This window comes from Cetorhinus maximus, chromosome 32 (assembly GCF_964194155.1).
Source record: "Cetorhinus maximus chromosome 32, sCetMax3.hap1.1, whole genome shotgun sequence".
NCBI classification, from domain to species: Eukaryota; Metazoa; Chordata; class Chondrichthyes; order Lamniformes; family Cetorhinidae; genus Cetorhinus; species Cetorhinus maximus.
This window is the reverse complement of record NC_135910.1, coordinates 287692-314304: the sequence shown is the minus strand read 5'-3', so window position 1 is coordinate 314304 and position 26613 is coordinate 287692. Positions and strand designations below refer to the sequence as shown.

The 26613-nt window shown below is 46.5% G+C and overlaps 1 protein-coding gene across 2 annotated transcripts in view; it reads left to right on the top strand.

Annotated features, from left to right (window-relative positions):
* axl (AXL receptor tyrosine kinase) overlaps positions 1 to 26613 on the top strand; it is a 205380-nt gene that overhangs the window by 24816 nt on the left and 153951 nt on the right. For both annotated transcript variants that reach the window (XM_078533351.1, XM_078533350.1), the window contains exons 2-4: positions 5950 to 6145; positions 7286 to 7386; positions 9022 to 9204. In XM_078533351.1, coding sequence (XP_078389477.1) covers positions 5950 to 6145; positions 7286 to 7386; positions 9022 to 9204 — 480 coding nt within the window. The remainder of the gene's footprint in view (positions 1 to 5949; positions 6146 to 7285; positions 7387 to 9021; positions 9205 to 26613) is intronic.

The following is a 26613-nucleotide window of genomic DNA, read 5'->3' as shown; positions in this document are numbered from 1 at the left end:
TGTCACACCCTCACGATTACAATAAAAACTCTGGATTGACTGCCACAAGTTTCCAGCATCAGCTGCAGTTTGCAAGGAGACTAATTTCTCAGAAAAACCCCAGTGTAAATGCTGTAATAGGAGCAGGCTGTTTTGAGGTTTCTCCATCTAGATACATCTAGACGCTATGCTTTCAATCTTCCCGTCATTAGTTGTTGACAAACTGGAAAGTACCGGTGCTGCAGTTCCCTGCCAGCGTCTTCTCACACAGCTGTCTCTTTTGTTGCACTTGTTACTTGTAGCGTTCTGCCTGTTGGTTTATCTTGCTAAGCTGTGGCCTCATGCTACAGCTACTCGAGCTCTGCTGTGCCAGTGCGGACTTGTTCTGCTGGATGTAGAGACACATTTGTCTCATCCAGACGTCCCCGCTTGTTTGAAAGTCTTAGCGTGACGGAGCTCAGCTTGAGTGCTCAGCTCAGCAAACAAACAATTTTTTTAAAATCGCATGTTTGACTGTCAGAAACCTGTTGGGAGGTCACGCAGAGGGAATCTTTCACCAAAATGTTGTATGCTGGTAAAAAGTTGTGGTTGTATTGTGTTAATACCATGTGCTTAGCAAAGCTGAAATAGACCTGTTGGATTGGCTAAGGCCAAAGTGCAGATCCAGCTCTGGGTTGTCACAGGCCTCGGCCTTCGTCAATCTGACCAATGCACTTTTGTTGGTTCTGAACAATAATGACAACATCATAAATGCAGCTGATGATGTCAACCTGATTTAATACAGAAGCTAAGGACCTCTGATACTAGTCACCATCAACAGACAAAGCCTCCCCAAAGAACATGCATGTGTGGCGATATCAAATGAAAATGCAACTGAGATTGATATGATTCCTCCTGTGGTTGAATGGTTCACAACAGCATTCACTACCAAGGCTCATGAATGCAGCAGAGCACAACATGATATTCCAAGTCCGAAGCTTGTGAATTCCAGTCCAATCCCAGAAACTTGAGCATCTAATCCGGACTTGAGCTGTGTAATACTGAGAGGGTGCTGCACTGTCAGGGTGCAAATAGTGATCAAGGCCCTGTCCACCTGCTGAGCTCAATGTCAAAAATCCTGAGGCACCTTTGTTTCCAAGAAGAGGATGGGTGATGTTAAAACCTCACCAACACGAGCAGGATCAGATTAATCATCATTTATCTCACTTTCTGTTCTAGTATTCCTTGCTGATTGCCCACAAAACAGCAGTGATGGCATGTGGAAATTGACCTTTTGGACATGAAGGTTGGAGGGTGGGGGTGTTGATAATATGTGAGTCCTTTTTTTGTGAGAGGCTCAGGCTGTCTGCCTCAACCCCTAGATGGATAACCCACTGGATTATCAGGGGAGCACATCTCCTGTTTGTTGGATCCTAATCTAAAGAATCCTGGAGGTTATCTCAAAATGTCAACCATTTGTTTATAAAGTCCAACATGGAAGATCCTGGGAGACAGGATTGTAACTGGAGAATCTGAAATGTCCGTCCTTTTGTGGAGTGATTGGGTGATTACTGGGGAAAGCCTTTGCCTCATGTAGAATATTCAATCGACATTTTGATTGATAAATCTCCAGCTGCTGATACTAACTGACCAAAGTAAATATGATGTATTCACCAATGAGGCACCTAAATTGGGATGAAGCTCCGAGCTGAAAGGATAAATAGGGCTGCAGAAAGGATTTTAAACTAAGAAAGTGGAGGGACTGGACAGGTAGAAATAACAGGTCGAGGGAGTGAGAGCAAAGGTTTAAATACAAAACATGATAAAGATTAATGGAAATACAGCAGATTCTGGTGTGGAAAAATTATAGCGAGTAATTAATAAAATATTATAAATGTGGGCGGAGTAATGAAAGCTGAGAGTATTTTAAATTGGCAGGGCATTTGCAATGGAACATGTTGAACAAAACACCATCAGGACAAAAGCACCCACAGGGACAGGGCGGGAACCATTACCCAAAGAAAAACTCAATCCATGATTGCACTTCACAGAAGAAATTTAACAAGTGGGTTAGAAGTTCAATTTCAGCCATTTCAGAGATTTAGCTGAGCATGATTGGGAGCTAAATATTCCAGCCTATATGATCTTTGGAAAGAATTGGGAAAGTGGGAAAGGAAAGGGAAAGGAATAGCAATTTTGCTAACACAAGGACAGCAGTGGAAAAAAGAGGAAATTGCAGATGCATCAGTCATAATATTCCAAGCTCCTTTCATTCAAGAATTGTGTTGTTAGATTGGAAAACTGAAACAATCACTATTATTTAAGTAGGGAGGCAAAGAGAAACTAGATAATTACAGACCTGATAGTCTAGTGACAGAGACAGAGGGACTGAGTGCTTGGACAAGTAGGAGTGATAACAGAGACTGAGGGTGGAATTTCCCCATCCCCTTTGTGCCGGATGTCACGGTGGACATGAGCGGACAATATGGCGGGAAGGCCAAAAATCAGTTTCACACCATCGTGAAACCAGTTGCAATTGTCTGCTCTCCCCATCAATGGTCGGCCGTGTTTCCCAACACCGCATGTTGGGAACTTCATTTCAATACGTCTTCATCAATACATCAGTGACCGATGGTGGGGGAGTCCAGAACCAGGAGTCATAGACTGAGAATATGGGGTAGACCATTTAGGACTGAGATGAGGAGAAATTTCTTCACCCAGAGAGTGGTGAGCCTGTGGATTTCGCTACTACAGAAAGTAGTTGAGGCCAAAACATTGTATGTTTTCAAGAAGGAGTTAGATATAGCTCTTGGGGCGAAAGGGATCAAAGGGTATGGGGAGAGAGCAGGAGCAGGCTATTGAGTTGGATGATCAGCCATGATCATAATGAATGGCGGAGCAGGCTCGAAGGGCCGAATGGCCTATACTGCTCCTAGTTTCTATGTATGTTTCTATGTATCGTTGTAAGGCCTGCTCGCTGGAATCATCGGCCCACACTGGATCATTCGGGTATAATTGCACGCCAACGTGTTTCACAACTGAACATAATCGACCTGCACCTGGCAAGCTGCACTTCTGTCAGGGCTTTGAGGCTTGTTTGCCTACCTGCTCCATGCAGCACTCACAGACATCAGCACCAGGCTCGGAGGCAGCACCACATCACATTTAGGAGGGCTCACAAGCAGCTCTCCAGTTGTGAGACCAGCCGTAAAGCTGCAGGGATAGGGCTTGCTTGGGGAAGGGGGAGAAGTGGCCTCAGGCAAGGGAAGAGGCTGGGGGGCGAGAGCGGTACTGGTGTCATGAAACTAACATTTTTTCATTATATTATTATGGTTCATTGTAAGGTAGATTTATGGATGTGAGTGTAGGTAGTTCTGTGTGTGATATAATTGAATTGGAGTCAGATAGACTGCAAGCTTGAAATTATCAAAAGAAGTTAGGGGTAAAAGCCATTTGAAATGTGAATGAGCAAACATGGATGAGGGCAGCATGTAGGGTGTGAAGGAAGTTTGCGTTTTTAGATATGTGAAGGGGTTGTTTAGGTTTCAAAAGGATGATAGGATATTTACATTCAACAAGATAAACAAGGCCAAGCAATCTGTTTATTTTTCTCAAAGGTACTGACCATATTGGCAACCTGAAAGATTTTTATATTATGGGAAAAGTAAATTTCCAAAGACATATAGGACAATTGAATTTACAGATTAAAGAGAGAGATACATATATAAAGAAAATGGAAGGCTATGTTGTGGGGCCATGTAAGACCTAAGACGATCATGTAAAACAGCCTCGGGGACGTCTCCAGTCACATTATCAGAAGCCTGCTGTGTCCAGCAGCTAAAGGTGAAGGAAAGCCTTTGGAATTCCACTGTCAAATGGGTGCTGCGGTAAACTTGCTGGCTTGCTATTTAAATTTAAAATCTATTTTGGACTGTTGCCTTAAAGGGGGAGGGGGGGGGGTTGTGTTTGGGAGTCAGGTTTATTTGGAATTTTGGGTTTTGTTACAGTAATGGGTAACCGTTGTCATATGTATGTGCTTTAAATCTTTTCTTTTGTTAGTAACTGTTTTAATTTAGTTTTTAAAATCTCTAAAAGTGTTAGTGGACTTTTTATTTCTGAATTCAGTGTGCAAATCCCCTCATAGTAAATACAAATTGCAAAACTGTTGTGATAACATGGCCAAGTTTCCCTTGTGGATTTGGTCCACCTGGCACACATCACCTGCCATGTCATAACACGGGGAAAGGAGGTTTCTCAGGATATGTGGGAACACATGTTGATCTGTGCATGTGACCTCAAGAGGGTAAGGGCTGAGAAGGCAGTCTCCAGAGGAGATGAGGCCAGATGGAGATGTGAGGGTGTGTGTGAGAGAATGAGTGGTGATATCCCTTGAACTGGCAGTGAGTGAGATGCCAGTGAATGTGTCCGAAGCTTGTGAGTGTGTGAGTTTAGAGTGATGAGATAGTTGCTTTACCCTGGCAGCACAGATGAAATCATTCATCCTCTTTCTGCACTGGATGGCAAACCTCTTCTGTGCAGCACTGGCACTGACCACCTCTGCCACCATCTCCCAAGCCGGAGTGATGACACTGATGGATCACCTGCGGCCAGAGTGGGGGTACAGGACATCGCGGCGGGCTCCAGCATTGCCTAGAAGGCCTCCCAGGGATACATCACTGAATTGGGGGGCTGCAGTCTTCTTGCCTTTCGGGGCTATGTCTTCTGTGCAGCAGTTCTGGGCTGGAAGCACTAAGAGGTGTGCGCGCGGCTGCACTTTAAATATGGTGCCCAATGTGAGGAAGCGTGAAATGATGGCGTGGCGGGCGAATCGGAGGCTACCTGCCAGCAAAATGGCATATTTCCCGGGAATACATGATTAATGAGGTGGGACAATACAGCACGAAAACCCGCCATTGTGGCCAATGGTAAAAGGTCATTTTTCCCGCCCGCTACCACACTTAGTGCAAACCTGGGACATTTCTCCCCGAGCATGGGTTTGAGAAGGGTACGTTAATCTAGTTGAATTTTCTGAGGAGTTTACTAGATTCAACTCACCAAGGCTATTTCAACAACACCTTCCAAACTCACAAATTCCACCACCTAAAAAGCCAAGGGCAGCAGGCAGATAAAATTATAGAATGGTTGCAGTGTAGAAGGCCATTCGGCCTATTGTGTCGGTGCCGGTCCTATGCAAAAGCATTTCAGCTACTCCCAGCCCCTCATCTTTTCCCAGTAGCCGTTCAATTCTTTGCTCTTCTTATAATTATCCAATTCTCTTTGGAAAAGCACAATTAAATCTGCCTCCAGCACACTCAGTGCATTGCAGATCCTAACCACCTGCATATGGGTACAGAACCATCTCGGGGCACATGCCATGCCAACATTGAGGGAAATGATGGCATTATGGTAATGTCAGTAATCCAGAGACCCAGGCTAATGCCCTTGGGATATGAGTTCAAATCCCACCACGGTAGCTGGTACAATTTAAAATCAATTAATAAAAAATACCCTGGAATTGAAAGCTAGTCTCAGTAATGGTGACCATGAAACTATCAATGATTGTTGTAAAAACCTATTTGGTTCACTAATGACCTTTAGGGAAGGAAATCTGCCATCCTTACCTGGTCTGGCCTACATGTGACTCCAGACCCACAGCAATGTGGTTGACTCTTAACTGCTCTCTGCAATGGCCAAGCAAGCCACTCAGTTCAAGGACAATTAGGGATGGGCACCAGAAGCCTTGCCAGTGATCACCATATCCCAAGAAAGAATAAAGAAAAAAAATGCACATTGGCATTCCTTTATCATCACTGGGACTCAATCTTGGAATTCCTTCCCCTAAGCACCTTCAGCCCAGGGACTGCAGTGTTTTAAGGAGGCAGCCCAACACCACCTTCTCCAGGGCAGCCAAGGATGGGCAGTAAATGACAGCAATAGCCATATCTTGAAAATGAGTAACAAAACGACTCTTGTTTGTCTTTCCCTTCCCAGATGTGCATTTCCTGCAGGATCCGGAGAGCATCACATACTCCCAGGGGAAGGCAGTGAAGTTACGCTGCTCAATTCAGGTGATGGGTGAACTCCCAGAAATAAACTGGCAGCAAGATGGGATCCTGTACAGGGCAGACGTCAACCAAGTTCTGGTGCCTGTGAGTGACGATGAATGGCTGGCCGTCAGTGAACTAAGGTAAATGCAGCCAGTGAGTATAGACAGAACTGTGTAGCACGTTAACCATCTGAAGTTAACAGCGGCTCACCATAACGTCCCGTAGCTGGGCTAATCTAGCATTGTGGATGCATCTGTACCTCTTGGGGGTCACATTTTGGGCATCGCAAATGGTCAAAGTGTGCACCCTCAAGAATAACAACACAAACTAACTTGCATTTATATAGCACCTTTAACATAGAAAAATACCTCCAGGTATTTCACAAATGGAAAATCAAAAACAAATGCACTGCAAACCAGCGATTGAAATATTTGAAGATGACCAAAAACTGAATGGAGGAGATGGGTTTTAAGGAGCACCTTGAAGATGGAGAGGGAGGTGGGAGGGGGTTATGGAGAGAGTTCCAAAATGAGGGGCTGCAATGGCTGAAGGCACAGCCGCCAATGGCGAAGTGAAAGATGGGGCCGGGGGCTGCACAAAAGGCAGCTTTAGGAGAATTAAGAGTTCAGGGGGTTGGCAGCAGGATGTGAGGCTGGAGAATGATGCAGATTTAGGGAGGGATGGGACCATAGAGGGATTTAAATATGTGCATTTTATATTCAGTAGGGACTGGTAGCCAATGCGGGTCAGCAAGGACAGGCATGTGGGCTGGGTGGAACATGGTCCAGGCTGGGGTCTAGGCATTGGAGGAGCTGGAGTTTATAAGAGGGAGAAAGATGGCCAGATGAGTATTGGAGTAGTTAAGTTGGGAGTTAACAAAGATATGGATGAGGGTTTCAGCAGCAGAAATAGACAATGGTCATACTGAGTGTCAACCTAGATTCAAACCTAGGTTTGAATCCACAACCTTCTGACTCAAGCGGTAACAGTGCTGCCCATTGAGCCATGACTAACACCTGATATCCAGGGTCTCACACTTGTTTCCTTTACCATAAGACCATAAAGTGGCTGATCTGATAATCCTCAACTCCACTTTCCTGCCTTTTCCCCATAACCTCTGATTCCCTTACTGATTAAAAATCTGTCTATCTCAGCCTTGAATGTATTTAATGGCCCAACCTCTACAGCCCCCTGCAGTAAAGAATTCCACAGATTCACTACCCTCTGAGAGAAGAAATTCCTCTCTACTTCAAACCTGAATGTCCTGTCTTTGTTTGCAGTATTCCTTCTACACAGCACTCGGATGCTGGGAGTTACCGATGTGTTGTTACAGTCACAGGGAAAGAAATCATCTCCAAAGAAGCTCAGCTGGAATTTGAAGGTGAGTCATTCACCCTTTAAATGCTGGGCTGGTGTTGGGAGTGTCAAATCTGTGCAGTGAGTTAGGTCTTTGTGTTGGTGTGTGTGTGTGGTGGGGGGTTGTGTGGGTGTGTGTGTGGTGGGGGTTGTGTGGGTGTGTGTGTGGTGGGGGGTTGTGTCGGTGTGTGTGTGGTGGGGGTTGTGTCGGTGTGTGTGTGGTGGGGGTTGTGTCGGTGTGTGTGTGGTGGGGGGTTGTGTAGGTGTGTGTGTGGTGGGGGTTGTGTCGGTGTGTGTGTGGAGGGGGTTGTGTCGGTGTGTGTGTGGTGGGGGTTGTGTCGGTGTGTGTGTGGTGGGGGGTTGTGTCGGTGTGTGTGTGGTGGGGGGTTGTGTCGGTGTGTGTGTGGAGGGGGTTGTGTCGGTGTGTGTGTGGTGGGGGTTGTGTCGGTGTGTGTGTGGTGGGGGGTTGTGTCGGTGTGTGTGTGGTGGGGGGTTGTGTCGGTGTGTGTGTGGAGGGGGTTGTGTCGGTGTGTGTGTGGTGGGGGTTGTGTCGGTGCGTGTGTGGAGGGGGTTGTGTCGGTGTGTGTGTGGTGGGGGTTGTGTCGGTGTGTGTGTGGAGGGGGTTGTGTTGGTGTGTGTGTGGAGGGGGTTGTGTTGGTGTGTGTGTGGTGGGGGGTTGTGTTGGTGTGTGTGTGGTGGGGGTTGTGTTGGTGTGTGTGTGGTGGGGGTTGTGTAGGTGTGTGTGTGGAGGGGCTTGTGTTGGTGTGTGTGTGGTGGGGGTTGTGTCGGTGTGTGTGTGGAGGGTGTTGTGTCGATGTGTGTGTAGGAGAAGTGGTGTGTGTGCGGAGTGCGACTATGGGGGAGTGGGGGTCTTGGGGATGCTGGGTGCCGGGTGCAGAGTATTTCAGGTCACATTTCTTCTCTCTTTTTCTTTCTCACTGTTCCACAGTTCAGTGCAGCTAAGATTTGGTTGTGCCCCCACCCCCACACTCCCCTCCCCAGAGAAACTCTGCCGCCTGGTTCCTGATTCCATCCTTGATCTTGGGTGACAGTTCAAGGCCCAGTTGATGGTGTCCAATCTTTGGATTCTTCCTCAACCCTCAGCTGAGTTTCGAGACACAAATAACTGAGACTGCGAATATCAGCATCTGCACTGGAGCTGAAATTTCAAAACATGCTTCTGCCACCTTCAGCCTGGACAGTGTTAGAATCTCTCTATGGCCTCACCCCTTCCTCTCTTTGTGTGCTCCTCTCCAGCCACATAACACAACCACCCTCATGCCTCCAATATCTCTGTGCTCCTCCAACTTTGGCCTCTAGCTCATCTTCGATTTCCTTCACTCCACTATTGTTGGCTGTGTCTTCAGTTGCCTAGGCCCTAAACTCTGGACTTCCTTTCCTAAATCTCTCTGTGTCTCTTTCTCTTTGCCTCTCCTTTTTAAGCCATTTTGACCAAGCTTTTGGTCACCTGTCTTAGTTGCTCCTTATGTAGCTCAGTGTGAAATTTTATCCGATAATGCTCCTGTGAAGTATGGGATATTGGCTGTGTTGAGAGTGTTATGCCGATGTTGTTGCAATGACATGCACTGTCTTGATGTTGATTAACAAATGGTTTCCTGATGTTTTGACAAGCATTTTTTTTTCTCCTCTGACCCCTCAGGGTTGCCCCACTTCACCGAGGAGCCACGGGATATTAGTGTGCACCGGGACACACCCTTTAACCTCAGCTGTGCTGCAGTGGGATCACCAGAACTCAAGGAGCTGGTGTGGCTACAGGATGGGGTCCCAGTACCTCCCGAGGACAAGGCAGCGGTGATCTCTCCCTCAACCCTCTCAATCCAAGGTTAGAATGTTGTGAAATGTACCCCAGGAAGGGGTGATATTAATCAGTGACATTACACCAACATAGACCAAGGTTCATCTCAGTCGCCTTCTGACCAGGAGGGTATGTCCTGATCATCACATGATACAATATAATGGAATTAATCTCTGTCAGTTTGTCTACAATACAAATGAGGTGTGGAAAACCTCCATTTGTAGAGAGCTTTGGGAATCACAGGTCTAAACTTACCTATTCTTCCCAAGCACGCTCCATTCACCACACATCATGTCTCCAATTGCTTGTGTACTGTATCTCAAAATGTTGTTAGAGTTAGGAGTATTGAAAGACTATTCAACAGGATGAGCTTGTATTTATATTGCACTTTTAATGTCATAAAACATCCCGAGGTGTTTTACAGAAGTGTTAGCAAACAAAATCTGACTGAGCTGCATGAAGAGAAATTGGGAAGGTGACTAAAAGCTTGGTCAAAGAGGCATCAAGGAGCATTTTAAAATGGCTAGAGAGGTTTAGGGAGGGAATTCCAGGGTTTAGGGTCTTAGCAACTGAAAACATGATTGCCTTTGTGCAGAGCGATTAAAATTGGGGATGCGCAAGAGGCTAGAATTGGAAGAGTGCTGATAGCTGATGGTTGTAGGGTTGGATGAGGTACCAGAGATATGGAGGTGCAAGATTTCTGAAAAAGGATTTTAAAATCAAGGCGTTACTGGACTAGGAGCCAAGGTAAGTTAGTGAACATAGGGAGCGATGCATGAACAGGATCTGGCATGAGTTACGACACTTTGGATGAGTTTAAGTTTATGAAGGGTATAAGTTATAAGGTTGGCTGACTGTTGGAATAGAGACCAGTCAATGGAATGAAGCCAAGTAGTCGGGTCAAATGGAATGAAATCTCCACTCTGCAATTTCACTTCTCTTTCTTCTCTGACTGACTCTTCACGCATGATTTTCAGTCCCTCACCACCCCTAGCCCTCATCATTATGTTTCATACTTACTCTCCCAGGGTGTGCACTGAATTTGGTCCAAACATAGACATTACTAAAAATAAGGCTTAAATACAAGGCAAAGAATAGACAGCATGAGCCAGAACCTGCAATTCTGAATAAACCCTGCACTCCAGATTTTGTTCTTTTTTTAATTCATTCATGGGATGTGGGCATCACTGGCAAAGTCAGCATTTATTGCCCACATCCCTTGAATGAATATAAAAAATTAGCACTCTTGACAAGGTGGTGGTGATCTGCCTTCTTGAACTGCTGCAGTCCACATGGTGTAGGTACACCTACAGTGCTGTTAGGAAGGGAGTTCCAGGATTTTGATCCAGTGACAGTGAAGAAACTGTATAATGATGTCCTCAATGAAGCCTCACCTCACTGAGACAACAGATGCATCTTAGAATAGACTCCCTCATTCTGCTGAGTGAGTTCAGAGGTCGGGGTTCAGTGTAATTATGGCAATTTGCAGAAACAGTGGATTTGAAGAGGTTTAATGGACTCATCCTTTTTGTGCTTTGCTGTCTCTCCCCCATCACCAGATGAAAGAAGGAAGATTTGTATTTCTGTCATGCCTTTTATGAGCCCAGGACATCCCAAAGAACTTTACAACCAATGGAGCACTAATGTCCTTTAGGGAAGGAAATCTGCCACACTTACCTGGTCTGGCCTACATGTGATTCCAGACCCACAGCAATGTGGTTGACTCTTAAATGCCCTCTGAACTGGCCAAGCAAGCCACTCAGTTGTATCAAACTGCTATGATGTCTAAAAGAAATGAAGCCAGACAGACCACTCGGTATCGACCTAGGTACCAGAAACAACAATGGCAAACTCAGCCTTATTGACCCTGCAAAATCCTCCTTACTAACATCTGGGGGCTAGTGCCGAAATTGGGAGAGCTGTCTCACAGACTAGTCAAGCAACAGCCTGACATAGTCATCCTCATTGAATCATACCTTACAGATAATGTCCCAGACACCACCATCACCATCACCATCCCTGGGTATGTCCTGTCCCACTGGCAGGACAGACCCAGCAGAGGTGGCGGCACAGTGGTATATATTCGGGAGGGCATTTCCCTGGGTGTCCTCAATATTGACTCTGGACCCCATGAAGCCTCATGGCATCAGGTCAAACATGGGCAAGGAAACCCCCTGTTGGTTATCACTTACTCCTCCCCACCCCCGCCTCAGCTGATGAATCAATGTCCTTCCATGTTGAATACAATATGGAAGAGGCACTGAGGGTGGCAAGGGCACAGAATGTACTCTCAGTGGGGGATCTCAATGTCCATCACCAAGAGTGGCTCAGTAGCACCACTGCAGTCCAAGCTGGCTGAGTCCTAAAGGACATAACTGCTAGACTGGGTCTGCACTAGGTGGTGAGGGAACCAACAAGAGGGAAAAACATACTTAACCTCATCCTCACCAACCTGCCTGCCACAGATGAATCTGATCGTGACACTATCGGTAGGCATGACCACAACACAGCCCTGTGGGGACAATGTCCTGTATTCACACTGAGGAAACCTTCCATCGTGCCCACATCCCATGAATGAATAAAGAAGATTTACTTTTGAAGTATAGTCACTTTTGTAATGTAGGAAACATGGCAGCCAATTTGCACACAACAAGCCCCCACAGACAGCAATGACATAAATGGCCAGATTTCTTCCTGGGTGTTGTCTGAGGGATAAATATTTGCCCCAAGTTACTGAGCATTTGCGCAAAGAGCTTGTCTGACAGGAGAGAGCACCTTTCTCACGCCATCAGTTGCACGTGAACTTCAATTCCTGGAGATATCAGGTCAGTCCTGGTGTCTTGGCAACTGTTCCTTTAAATCCCCTCAGTCCCGGTTAGTCACGTGACAGCAGGGCCCCAGGCCCAATCTCTGCTGCCTGAAATTGAGCTCACTGCTCAGTCATTCATTCAGTCACATTCCAACACATCACTGAATAGAAAGGATCATTTGTCTCAATCTGCTCCCCTTTGTGTGGCCTCTATCAAGTTTACTTTATTGTCACAGTGAACGGTACTCTGTGAAGCCTCCACTGGGCCAAGAGGGGGAGGTTGGGATGGGTTGGAGTGGGGGTTGGGGTGGGGGGGGATGGTGTGGTAATTGGTGGTAGGGTCTTTTCAAATACCAAGGACTTAAATCCCCCACAGTTCCCAGGTCACAGCATTGTCAAGCGTGGAAACTCTCAATCGGGAAAATATTAAGACAGCAGGCCCTGGGACTATTTCATAACGATGTGTTTTGCTTCTGCTAATTGTTGAGGGTCGTGATGTGAATGACAAGAGCCTTCAGGCTCCTGAGATTCTTGGGCCTGGTGAGGTCAGGTGAGCAGAGCTGATGCAGTCGCCTGGCTAAACTAGGTCGGGGGAGGGAGGCGAGCAGCAAAAAAACTGAATGAACTATTCATGAAACGTACACAAGTCAGGGATGAGAAATTTCCTCAGATTTCCGACATTGGCGTTCCAGAAATTTGCCGTTTGGCACCTTCCTTTCCAACCTGTCAGTTTCAGTGACAAAACCAAGCTTCGTACTGATATTCAGATCCCCCCTCTCCTGCTTTCACTGCTCTTCCTCTAATCCAAGATTCTGTATCTGGAGCAGCAGCAACAATGGGAGTGAGGGAATCCGTGATTTGAGGAGCTGGAACAGTAAAACATGGGAGAGATGCAGTGAGTGATTGGAAGAGCAGCTCCATCTCTCTCACACTCACTGCTCCTCCAATCACAACTCGAGCTGGACCCAGGGCACTTTGTCCTCTCCTGCTGCCAGGCCACATGGGGCTAAAGAGAGAACTTTTGCTGTCCCACTGCCAGTCACCCTGCTCCTGGGCAATATTACCCCTGTTGTGCAGCTCCAGTAGTGCCTGGTATCAGCTCTCCTGCTCTCTCTCTCTCTCACAGTCAGCGGCCAGGGTGCAGCACTTGTCCCAGTGTAGAGGGCCACCAGGTATTTGGTCCTGGAGCACCCACATTGTACCTCATTTGAACTATCACTTTGAACTATCAATTATTGAATAAATTATCAGTGACTTTGGTCATTATTCACATTAATATTTGGATGTCAGCTTCTTCTCTGCTCTGTTAATATCGGTAGGAAACTTGGTTTACGAGAGAGACTAAGGTAAAACTAAAGGCATTATTCACATAAGCTGTGTTTAAACCACAATTTTCAGACCTTGTGTCTTCAGCCACTCTTATCCCTGATAAGTAAGTAAACAGGTCACAGGGCACCAGGGTGGGGTGGGGGTGAAGGTTCAGCTCTGGCACCTAATACTCTTACACAGACCCTGCAGGCGATCCTGTAAAAAGCCTCGGCTGTTTTTAGGCCACTATTTCATTTTGCTTGTATGCAGCACATTAATGGTCTAAGCAGCAGAACTTTTTCCTTCCCTCCTCGTTCTCCTGCCCATCACCTACTCACTCTCTATCTCCACTGAGTCAGGAACTGTAGGTTCAAGTGCCACTCCAGGCTGACACTCCAGTGCTGTACTGAGGGAGTGCTGCACTGTCGGAGTGTCACTGCTGAGGGGGTGCCACACTGTAGGAGAGTCACACTGTCGGAGGGTCAATACCGAGGGAGTGCTGCACTGTTGGAGTGTCACTGCTGAGGGGGTGCCACGCTGTAGGAGGGTCAGTACTGCAGGAGCGTCACGCTGTCGGAGGGTCAATACCGAGGGAGTGCTGCACTGTTGGAGGATCAGTACTGAAGGAGTGCTGCACTGTTGCAGGGTCTGTACTGAGGGAGCGCCATGTTGTCGGAGGGTCAGTACTTTTATTTTATTCATTTATGGGATGTGGGCACTGCTGGCCATCCCTAACTGCCCTTGAGAAGGTGGTGGTGAGCTGCCTCATTGAACTGCTGTAGCCCCTGTAGTGTAGATATACCCACAGTGCTGTTAGGGAGGTGGTTCCAGGATTTTGACCCAGTGGCAGTGAAGGAACAGTGATATATTTCTAAGTCAGAACGGTGAGTGGCTTGGAGGGGAACTTCCAGGTGGTGGTGATCCCATTGTTATGACATGGCAGATGATGTGTGCCAGGTGGACTGAATCCACAAGGGAAACTTGGCCACGCTATCACAGCGCAATTTGGATTGATTATGAGAAGGTGCATTCATTGAATTCAGAACACCAACACTTTTAGAGATTTAAAAAATTAAATTAAAATATTTAGTAACAAAATATAAAACATTTCAAGCACATACATAAGACCACAAATTACTTACCACTATAATAACTCCTCATATTCCCGATTAACCTGACCCCCAGTTATACGCCCTTTAAGGCAACGGTCGAAAATAGACTTTCGATTTAAAGCAGAACCAGCAAGTTAACACAATGCCCACTTGACAGTGGAATTGCAAATGGCTTTTTCCCAAATTCAGCTTTGTTACATAGCAGACTCATGCATACATGGCTGCATGCTCCATTAAGGTTATTTCACACATTCCTGTTAGGTCTTAGAGGGCCTTTTTTCCACATAGCCTTTCATTCCCCTTTATATATGTTTCTCTCTTTTTAATATGTAAATTCCATTTCCATGTGTATTTGAAACTGTGTCTTCCTCATAATGTAAAAACTTTCATGTTGCCAATATTGTCAGCAACCTTTGGGGAAAAATAAACACATTCCTTAGCCTTGCTTATCTGGCTAATTGTAAGCAGACTAAGATCCCTTTGAAATCCAAATCTCTTCATTTATCTAAAAAGGCAAATTCCCTTCATACCTTACATGCTAAACCAGCATCCATGTTTGCTTATTAGCATGTCAAATACCTAGCTTCTTTTGATGATTCCATGTTTGCACCCCGAATGTAATTAAATCACACAGACAGACCCAAGTACGCTTACCCTCATAAACCTACTTCACAATAAACCAGAAAAAATATTATGAAAATTATTACACTTTCATCACACCATGAATCTGCTGCCCTTGCCCTTCTAGGTGGTAGCGGTCGTGGCTTTGGAAGGTGCTGCATAAGGAGCGTTGGTGAATTTCTGCTGTGCATCTTGTAGATGGTACACACTGCTGCCACTGTGCATCGGTGGTGGAGAGAGTGAATGTTTGTGGATGTGGTGTCAATCAAGCGGGCTGCTTTGCCCTGGATGGTGTCAAGCTTCTTGAGTGTTGTGGGAGCTGCACTTAACCAGGCAAATGGAGAGTATTCCATCACACTCCTGACTTGTGCCTTGTAAATGGTGGACAGGCTTTGGGGAGTCAGGAGGTGAGTTATTCACACAGAATTCCTAGCCCCTGACCCTCTCTTGTAGTCACAATATTTATATGGCTAGTCCAGTTCAATTTCTGGTCAATGGTAGCCCCCAGGATGTTGATAGTGGGGGATTCAGTGATGGTAATGCCATTGAATGTCAAGGGGCGATGGTTAGATTCTCTCTTGTTGGAAATGGTCATCGTCTGGCACTTGTGTGGCACGAATGTTACTTGCTACTTGTCAGCCCAAGCCTGGGTATAGTCCAGGTCTTTCTGCATTTGGACATGGACTGCTTCAGTATCTGAGGAGGTGCGAATGGTGCTGAACATTGTGCAATCATCAGCGAACATCCCCACTTCTAACTTTATGGTGGAAGGAAGGTCATTGATGAAGCAGCTGAATATGGTTGGGCCGAGGACACTACCCTGAGGAGCTCCTGCAGTGATGTGCTAGAACTGAGATGACTGACCTCCAACAACCACAATCATCTTCCTTTGTGCTAGATGTGACTCCAACCAGCAGAGAAGTTTCCCCCGATTCTCATTGACTCTAGTTTTGCTAGGGCTCTTTGATGCCACACTCAGTCAAATGCTGCCTTGATGTCAAGGGTAGTCACTCTCACCTCACTTCAGTACTGTTGGAGGATCAGTACTGAAGGAGCGCTGCACTGTTGGAGGGTCAGTACTGAGGGAGTGCTGCACTATTAGAGGGTCAGTACTGAGGGAGTGCTGCACTATTGGAGGGTCAGTGCTGAAGGAGTGCTGCACTATTGGAGGGTCAATGCTGAGGGAGTGCTGCACTGTTGGAGGGTCAGTGCTGAGGGAGTGCTGCACTGTTAGAGGGTCAATGCTGAGGGAGTGCTGCACTGTTGGAGGGTCAGTGCTGAGGGAGTGCTGCACTATTGGAGGGTCAATGCTGAGGGAGTGCTGCACTGTTGGAGGGTCAATGCTGAGGGAGTGCTGCACTATTGGAGAGTCAGTGCTGAGGGAGTGCTGCACTATTGGAGGGTCAGTGCTGAGGGAGTGCTGCACTGTTGGAGGGTTAGCATTGAGGGACTGATGCACTGTTGGAAAGTTAGTACCGAAGGAGCGCTGCACTGTCAGAAGGTCAGCACTGAGGGAGCGTCGCACTGACAGAAGGTCAGCATTGAGGGAGCGCCGCACTGTTGGAGGGTCAGTAGTGAGGGAGTGCTGCACTGTGGATGTTAAAGCAAGGCCACATCTGTTCTCTCAAGTAGAATAAAAAATTCCATGGCAGTAAATTGGAAAAAAGCAGAATTCTCCCACAATTGACATGACTAAAATAGATTAACTGCTCAACATATCACTGTAGTTTGTGGGATCTTGCTATGTGAAAATTGACTATATTACAAGGGTGACTATCCTTTAAAACCATTTCATTGGCTGTGATGCAATGAATGTCCTGAAGGTGTGAAAGGAGCTATGAAAATGAAAAGGCTTTCTTTCATTCCTATCTTCACCAACTCTTCCACTAAACCAGCAAGGGTTAGAGTTCAGAGGTCAGGTAGGAAATACTTTGTGGAAATTCTCCAGATCATGCATCTGAATGTCATTCCTTCTGTAAAGCTACTTTGACCTTGTCTCTGATCTGTGAACAGATCATAATCCCGTTGCCTGACTGATTCCTCCTGAATTTTGCTCCAGCGGGTTGCTCTCTCCCCCATCCCCATTCCCATCCTTATCTGTTGTGATGTTGTCCATCCTCTGGTCACTTCAGGCCTTTGGTTGATTAAAATGGGACGAGGGTTCGGTCTAGTCTCCCTTCCTGTTCCAGTTTTCCACTCTGCCGCCCAAACCAAGGTTCTCTGGGGGTTGCACTTGGTGTCCACTCCCTGGAGTTAGTTTTCACTAAGTTGATGGTGTCAATTGGGTGATAACTGATTGGCTGACTGTCATATGGCTAATTCAATCTTGCCCGTTGTACATCATTAGCCGAGGTTAATCAGAGTCCCAATTCCATGGAATAATTAAACAGCAAGTTTCGAAAATTTGAATTTTGAGTGAGCCCGTGGTATTAGCCCGCATGGCGAGCCTGCAGTGTGGGCCCGCAGGGTATGTGAGCCCACGCGGTGAGTGAGTCCACGCGGTGAGTGAGGCAGCGGTGTGAGTCCACGCGGTGAGTGAGCCCACGCGGTGAGTGAGTCCACTCGGTGAGTGAGCCCACGCGGTGTGTGAGCCCACGCGGTGAGTGAGCCCACGCGGTGAGTGAGTCCACGCGGTGAGTGAGCCCACGCGGTGAGTGAGCCCACACGGTGAGTGAGGCAGCGGTGTGAGCCCACTCAGTGTGTGAGTCCACGCGGTGAGTGAGCCCACTCGGTGTGTGAGTCCACGCGGTGAGTGAGTCCACGCGGTGAGTGAGGCAGCGGTGTGAGCCCACTCGGTGTGTGAGTCCACGCGATGAGTGAGGCAGCGGTGTGTGAGTCCACGCGATGAGTGAGCCCACTCGGTGTGTGAGTCCACGCGGTGAGTGAGTCCACGCGATGAGTGAGCCCACTCGGTGTGTGAGTCCACGCGGTGAGTGAGCCCACGCGGTGAGTGAGCCCACACGGTGAGTGAGCCCACTCGGTGTGTGAGTCCACACGATGAGTGAGCCCACTCGGTGTGTGAGTCCACGCGGTGTGTGAGTCCACGCGATGAGTGAGCCCACTTGGTGTGTGAGTCCACACGGTGAGTGAGCCCACTCGGTGTGTGAGTCCACACGATGAGTGAGCCCACTCGGTGTGTGAGTCCACGCGGTGTGTGAGTCCACGCGATGAGTGAGCCCACTCGGTGTGTGAGACCACACGATGAGTGAGCCCACTCGGTGTGTGAGTCCACGCGGTGTGTGAGTCCACGCGATGAGTGAGCCCACTCGGTGTGTGAGTCCACACGATGAGTGAGCCCACTCGGTGTGTGAGTCCACGCGGTGTGTGAGTCCACGCGATGAGTGAGCCCACTCGGTGTGTGAGTCCACATGGTGTGTGAGTCCACGCGATGAGTGAGCCCACGCGGTGAGTGAGCCCACGCGGTGTGTGAGTCCACGCGGTGTGTGAGTCCACACGATGAGTGAGTCCACACGATGAGTGAGCCCACACGATGAGTGAGCCCACTCGGTGTGTGAGTCCACTCGGTGTGTGAGTCCACGCGGTGTGTGAGTCCACGCGATGAGTGAGCCCACGCGGTGAGTGAGCCCACGCGGTGAGTGAGCCCACGCGATGAGTGAGTCCACGCGATGAGTGAGTCCACGCGGTGTGTGAGTCCACGCGATGAGTGAGTCCACGCGGTGTGTGAGTCCACGCGGTGTGTGAGTCCACGCGGTGTGTGAGTCCACGCGATGAGTGAGCCCACGCGGTGAGTGAGCCCACGCGGTGAGTGAGCCCACGCGGTGTGTGAGTCCACGCGATGAGTGAGCCCACGAGGTGAGTGAGCCCACGCGGTGAGTGAGCCCACGCGGTGAGTGAGCCCACGCGGTAAGTGAGTCCACGCGGTGAGTGAGTCCACGCGGTGTGTGAGTCCACACGGTGTGTGAGTCCACACAGTGTGTGAGTCCACGCGGTGAGTGAGCCCACGCGGTGAGTGAGCCTGTGGTGTGATTCCACACGGCAAGCTGTGAGACCACAGTGTGACCCTGCGCAATGAGCCCTCAGTGTGAGCCAAAGCTGCTTTCTCGGACAGCTGGAAATGAGAGCAGCCTCATCTGGAGTTCATTTGAACAAGGAAGTACAAAATATTTACTCAGAACATACTCCGCATTCCTGGCCCTGCCCTCAGCCTGAGCTGCTTGTGTTCCAGCTGAAGGCTGAGCTCAGAGTCAACCTGTCTCTTCCTCCAAGCCCATTACCTGCACAAGCTGCAGGACCGGGACCAATATCCTCGCAGGGCTTTTCGCCAGTATTGTGGGGGAGGGTTTAAACTAGATTGGCAGGGGGATCGGAACCTGAGCAGGGAGACACAATAGAGGGAAATAAAGATAGGAATGAAAGACAGAAAAGTAGAAAGCAAAAGTAAAAGGCAGAGGGAACAAGGGCTAGCAGCAAATCGGGCCATGGTACAAAGAGCAATGTGTAAAAATGATAAAAAAGACAAGTCTAAAGGCACTGTACCTGAATGCACAGAGCATTTGAAATAAGGAAGATGAATTAAGAACACAAATAGATGTAATTGGGTATGGTATGACTGCGATTACAGAGACGTGGCTGCAGGGTGACCAAGGCTGGGAACTGAATATCCAAAGGTATTTGATATTTAGGACGGACAGGCAACAAGGAAAAGGAGGTTAGTTAAGGATGAAATCAGTGCAGTCATGAGAGTGGATATTGGCTCAGAAAATCAAGATGTAGAGTCAGTCTGGCTGGAGCTAAGAAGCAACAAGGGGTGGAAAACATTGCAGGGAGTTGTCTATTGGCCTTCAAACAGTGCTGATAAGTTAGGGGATGGCATTAAACAGGAAATTAGAGATGCATGTAATAAGGGTGCTACAGCAATCATGGTTGACTTTAATCTACACAGAGACTGGGCAGACCAAATTAGCAATAATACTGTGGGTGAATTCCTGGACTGTGTACGAGATGGTTTTTTAGACCAGTATGTCAAGGAACTGACTAGGGAACAGGCTATCCTCGACTTGGTATTGTGCAATGATTAATTAATTAATAATCTTGATGCGTGGGGGCCTTTAGGGAATAGTGACCATAGCATGACAGAATTCTTCATTAGGATGGAAAGTGAAGTGGTCCAATCTGAAACTTGGGTCCTAAATCTTCACAAAGAAAACTACGAAGGTACGAGGCATGAGTTGACTAAGATAGATTGGGGAACTTCATTAAAGGGCATGATGGTGGATAGGTAATGGCTAATATTTAAGGAATTAATGTATATATTCCAACAACTATACATCCCTTCCTGGCACAAAAACACAACAGGAAAAGCAGTCCAACCATGGGCTAACAAAAGAAATTAAAGAAATTAAACATTAGATCCAAAGTGAAGTCATATAAAGTTGCTAGAAAAAGTAGCAAGCCTGAGGATTGGGAGCAGTTTAGAATTCAGCAAAGGAGGACCAAGAGATTGATTCAGAGGGAGAATAAACCTGCAAGAAACATAAACGTGGACTGTAAAAGCTTCTATAAGTATGTATAAAGAAAAAAGATTAGTGAAGACAAATGTAGGTCTCTGATAGTCTGAAAAGGGAGAATTTATAATAGAGAACAAGGAAATGGCAGAGCAATTAAACAACTACTTTAGTTCTGTCTTCATGGAGGAAAACACAAATAACTTCCCAGAAATACTAGGGAACCAAAGGTCTAGTGAGGAGGAGGAATTGAAGGAAATTAGTATCACTAAAACAATAGTGCTGGAGAAATTAATGGGACTGAAAACCAATAAATCCCCAGAGCCTGATAATCTACATCCCAGGGCACTGAAGGAGGTGGCCATGGAAATAGTGGATGTGTTGGTTATCATCTTCCAAAATTCTGGAACAGTCCCAGCAGATCGGAGGGTGGCAAATGTAACCTCACTATTTTAAAAAGGAGGGAGGGAGAAAACAGTGAATTACAGACTGGTTAGCCTAACATCTGTAGTAGGGAAAATGCTAGAGTCTATTATAAAGGTTGTGATAACAGGACACTTAGAAAATATCAATGGGATTAGACAAAGTCAACATGGATTTATGAAAGGGAAATCATGTTTGACAAACCTACTGGAGTTTTTTGAGGATGTAACTAACAGAATAAATTAGTGAGAACCAGTGGATGTTGTGTATTTGGATTTTCAGAGAACTTTTGAACAAGTCCCACATAAGAGGTTAGTGTACACAATTAAAGCACATGGGATTGGGGTAATATATTGGCATGGATTGGGACCTGGTTAGCAGACTGGAAACAGAGTAAGATAAACGGGTCTTTTTTGGAGTGACAGGCAGGCGGTGACTAGTGGGGTACCTCAGGGATCAGTGCTTGGGCCCCAGCTATTCATGATATATATCAATGATTTGGATGAGGGAACCAAATGTAATATTTCCAAGTTTGCTGATGACACCAAACTTGGTGGGAATGTGAGCGGTGAGGAGGATGTTAAGAGCCTTCAAGGTGATTTAGACAGGCTGAGTGAGTGGGCAAATACATGGCAGATGCAATATAATGTGTATGAGTGTGAAGTTATCCAGTTCGGTCGGAAAAACAGAATGGCAGAGTATTATTTAAATGGTGATTGATTGGGAAATGTTGATGTACAAAGGGACCTGGGTGTCCTTGTACACCAATCACTGAAAGCAAGCATGCAGATGCAGCAAGCAGTTAAGGAGGCAAATGCTATATTGGCCTTCATTGCGAGGACATGAGTACAGGAGCAAGGATGTCTTACTGCAGCTGTACAGGGCCTTGGTGAGACCACACCTGCAGCATTGTGTGCAGTTTTGGTCTTACCTAAGAAAGGATTTACTTGCCATAGAGTGAGTGCAATGAAGATTCACCAAGCTGATTCCTGGGATGGCAGGATTGTTGTACGAGGAGAGTTTGGGTCGACTAGACCTGTATTCACTGGAGTTTAGAAGAATGAGAGGGGATCTCATTGAAACATATAAAATTCTGACAGGGATGGACAGACTGGATGCAGGGATGATATTTCCTCTGGCAGGGGGTATGGAACAAGGGGTTACAGTCTCAGGATACCATTTAGGACTGAGATGAGGAAAAACCTCTTCACTCAGAGTTGGTGAACTTATGGAATTCTCTACCACAGAAGGTTGCGGAGGCCAAGTCACTGGATATATTTAAAAAGCAACTAGATAGATTTCTGGACTCTGAAGGTGTCAAGGAGTATGGGGAGAGTGTGGGAGTACGGCATTGAGATAGAGGATCAGCCATGATCATATTGAAGTGTGGAGCAGGCTCCAGGGGTTGAGTGGCCTCCTCTTGCTCCTATTTCCTATGTTTCTATGATTCTGTAACAGCGAAGTTGAGGCAAGTTCAATACACCCAAGAATACTGAGGGAAGTAAGGATGGAAATTTTGGAGGCACTCGCTGTAATCTTCCAGTCCTCCTTAGGTACAGGGGTTGTATCAAAGGGCTGGAGAATTGCCAAGTTAAGCCTTTGTTCAAAAAAGTTGTTAACATTAATCCAGCAAAGGCCAGTCAGTTTAACCTTGGCGGTGGAGAAGCTTTTTGAAATCAAAACCTGGACAAAATTAACAGTCGCTTGGATAAATGTAGATTAATTAAGGAAAGTCAGCATGCATTTGTTAGGGGAAAATTGTGTTTAATTAACTTCTTTGTGTTTTGATGAGGTTACAGAGAAGATTGATGGGGGTAATATTGTTGATGTGGTGCACACAGACTTCCAAAAGGCATTTGATAAAGTGCACATAACAGGATTGTCAGCAAAGTCCATGGAATACAAGGGATAGTGGCAGCATGGGAATGAAATTGACTGAGTGACAGGAAACAGCGGAGTGGCCAATGGTTGTTTGGACTGGAGGAAGGTTTATAGTGGGGTTTCCCAGGGTCAGTGTTAAGACTCCTGCTCTGATATATTAATGACCTGGGCTTGGGTGCGCAGGGCACAATTTCAAGATTTTCAGATGACACAGCACTTGGAAGTATTGTGAGGAGGATAGTGATCCAGAGGACATAGACAGGCTGGTGGAATGGGTGGACACATGGCAAAGGGTGAATTGATACATTTTAGTAGGAAGAATGAGGAGGAGAGACAAAATAAAGTAAAGGGTGCAAATCTAAAAGAGGGTGCGGAAGCCAAAGGACCTGAAGTCATATGTGCACAATTCATTGGAGGTGGCAGGGCAGGTTGAGAACATGGTTAATAAGGCATACAGCATCCTGGGCTTTCTAAAAGAGTACAAAAACATGGAAGTTATGATGAACCTGTGTAAAACACTGGCTCAGACTCGACTGGAATATTGTTTTCAATTTGGACATCACAGTTTAGGAAGGATGTGAAGGCTTTAGAGAAGGTGCAGAAAAGATTCACGCTAAAGGTTCCAAGGATTTTTCCAAACTTTTTGAGGGGTCTGGACAAAGTAGATAGAGAAAAACTGTTCATGTCGGTGGAAGGATCAAGAACCAGAGGACACCGATTTAAGGTGATTGGAAAAAGAACCAAAGGCAACATGTGGAAAAGCTTTTGGTGCAGCAAGTGGTTAAGATCTGGAATGCATTGCCTAAAAGTGTGGTGGAGGTAGGCTCAATAATGGCTTTCAAAGGCAGTTGGATAATATTTGAAGGAAAATAAATGGCAGGGATAAGGTCAGAGGACTGAGGGTAGCTGAGATGCTTTTGCAGAGAGCAGCAAAACAAGACAGTCTGAATGGCCTTCTGTGCCAGTATGAGACTATGACTTTGTCTGTCACTCTTCTCTCTCCGTCTCTCTCTCTCTCACTCGCTCTCCCTCTTTCTCATCTAGAATCTGTACAAGTCTTGATTCTGATGGAAAAACTATTTCCTGTAGATGGGGGATTCCCAAAGCTGCTCCTATAAAATCATCTACCCCTTGGTCTTATGTCATTGATGGACCTTCACTGGTGTAAAAGGAACATGAACTTGCATTGTGTCAGCTCTATTCACGACCTCTGGTCATCCTAAAGCACTTTACAGCCAATGAAGTATCTCTGAAGTGTAGTCACTGTTGTAATGTAGGAAACACAGATCCATTAATACACAGCAAGCTCCCACAAATGTGATAATCACTGGAAAATCTGCTTTTGTGACACAAAAGCAAAATACTGCAGACGTGGAAAGCTGAAACCAAAAACATAAAATGCTGGAAATGCCTAGCAGATCTGGCAATATCCCTGCGGAGGGAAAGAGAGTTAATTTTTCAGGTCTATGACCTTTCATCAGAACTGGAAAAAAGTTAGAGATGTGAAAAGGTGCAGAGGGTAGGGGGAGGAAGAACAAAAGGGAAGGTCTTTGAAAAGGTGGAGGGAAGGAGAGATTAAATGACAATAAAAAAAGGTTCATGGTGCAAGGCCAAAAGGAGTGTGATCGCCTTCCACCCCAAACTTGGCTGACAGACCCTTGAACTTCTGCTCTCACCTTTTCACCCAGGACTATGATAGGATTCCCCTTATCCTCACCTCCACCCACCAGCCTCTGCATTCAACGGATCATCTTCCGCCATTTCTGCCATCTGCATAATGGTGTCACCAAATTCATCTTCCCTCGCCTCTCTCTATTCTGAAGGTGCAGTTTCCTCTGCAACACCCTCGTCCACCCCTCATTAACCCCTAACACCCCTTCCCCGGCCACAACATCTTCCCATGCAATAGCAGAAGATGTAACACCTGCCCTTTTACCTCCTCTCTCACCGTCCAAGGTCCCAAACACCCCTTCCAGGTAAAGCAGTGATTTATCTGTACTTCTTTTAATTTGCTATACTGTATTCACTGTAGAAACCACCTCTGGTTTGTTTTCATCCTCCTGCTTCTCGTGTTTCTTAGAGCTTAATGAGAAATCCTCTCCTCAGCCTTTCACAGCTGACACTGTAATTTATGTTGGGCAGACGCTGACCTTGGCAGTTGACTGAGGTTGCCTTGGGAGCTGTTACTCCAAACTCCAGTGGAAGGCCTCTTCAGGTCAACAACCTGGCATTAGGAGGATGTACTCCGACTGTGTAATTGAGCAAATAGGCCTGTGACCAAAAGAACTGAGTTAAGAAGCCAGGTCCTGTGTGTATTCACTGAAGGCTGTAGTCAGGGATAAATTGAGCACAGCGCTTTAATTTGTAGAGTTCTTACCAGCCTAAAGCCTATAACTGCATTCTCACAACCATAATTAAACTCATTTACACACACAAAAGCTGAATTTTATTTTGAAAATGCTGATTTGTCTCACTGTTCTCTCCTGAGGTCATTAACAAACACCAGGCTCCATTTCTGCCCACTCTTATTGCTGATCCCACATGGAGAGGGTCACTGAGTTGTTCAACTGCTATTTTAGGGAGAGGTTGGGAAGAAGCAACAGATTCGCAAACTGACATCTGCGAGTTCACACTTTTCCAGCAGAGCTGTGTGTGAGATCGAACTGGATGTCTTGTGTTTTCCTCTGGCACACCGCTGGGGAATGTGATTTCAACCATCCACACAGCTGGATGAAGGCCCTTGGCACCAAGAATGTTCATGGTTCCCCCTTAGACAACACCAACCCTGCACTCACGCCCAACAGATTCTCTCCAGATCCACTAAAACACAGAGCCGACCTCGCCTCCCTACAACAGTACATAAGAAATAGAGAAATAGGAGATGGAAATAGGACCCCAAGAGCAGTAATGTCAAGATTACTCCCAGCGCCACGTGCTAGTGAGCATTAGGAAGATTGAGTAGTTCAATACGTGGCTGGAGAAATGGAATAGGAGGGAGGTATTTAGATTTCTGAGGCATTAGGATTGGTTATGGGGCAGGTGAGACCTGAACAAGAAGGACGGGTTACACCTTAACAGGACTGGGACTACTGTCCTTGTGGGGAGGTTTGCTAGTGCTATTGGGGAGGATTTTAACTAAATTGGCAGGGGGATGGGAATCTGAGGGGATATTTGGAATACAGAGGAGAAAAACTGGCAGTGGGAAGTAGTGAAGTATTGACTGATAACGAGGATATATCAGAGAGAGTAGTATCAAGGTAGATAGAATATTTGGAGAGTTTGATAGAATTAGAGTAGGCATTAGATGGGGTCAGAATAAGGGGAAAAGTGAAAAAGCCTAAATCAGGACTGATGTACATGTATGTGAATGCACGGAGTGTGGTTAATAAGGTTGGTGAACTGCAGGCACAGGTTGAGAGATGGAATGATGATATTATTGCTATAACAGAGACCTGGCTCAAAGAAGGGCAGGACTGGGTGTTAAATATTCCTGGGTACAAGGTGTTTAGGAGAGACGGGAAAGCAGGAAAGGAAGAAAATGAGAGTGCCAATATTGATTCAAGGTGGCATTATAGTACTGGAGAGAGAGGATGTTCCAGCGGGGTCAAGGACAGAATCTCTCTGAGGAGGTGACCAGGTGTGTAGATGAGGCTAGTGCAGTTGATGTAGTTTATATGGATTTCGGCAAAGCCTTTAACAAAGTCCCACATGGGAGACTTATAAAGAAGGCAAATGCATATGGGATACAGGGTAATTTGATAAGGTGGATTCAAAATTGGCTTAGTTGTAGGAGACAGAGGGTGATGACAGAGGGATG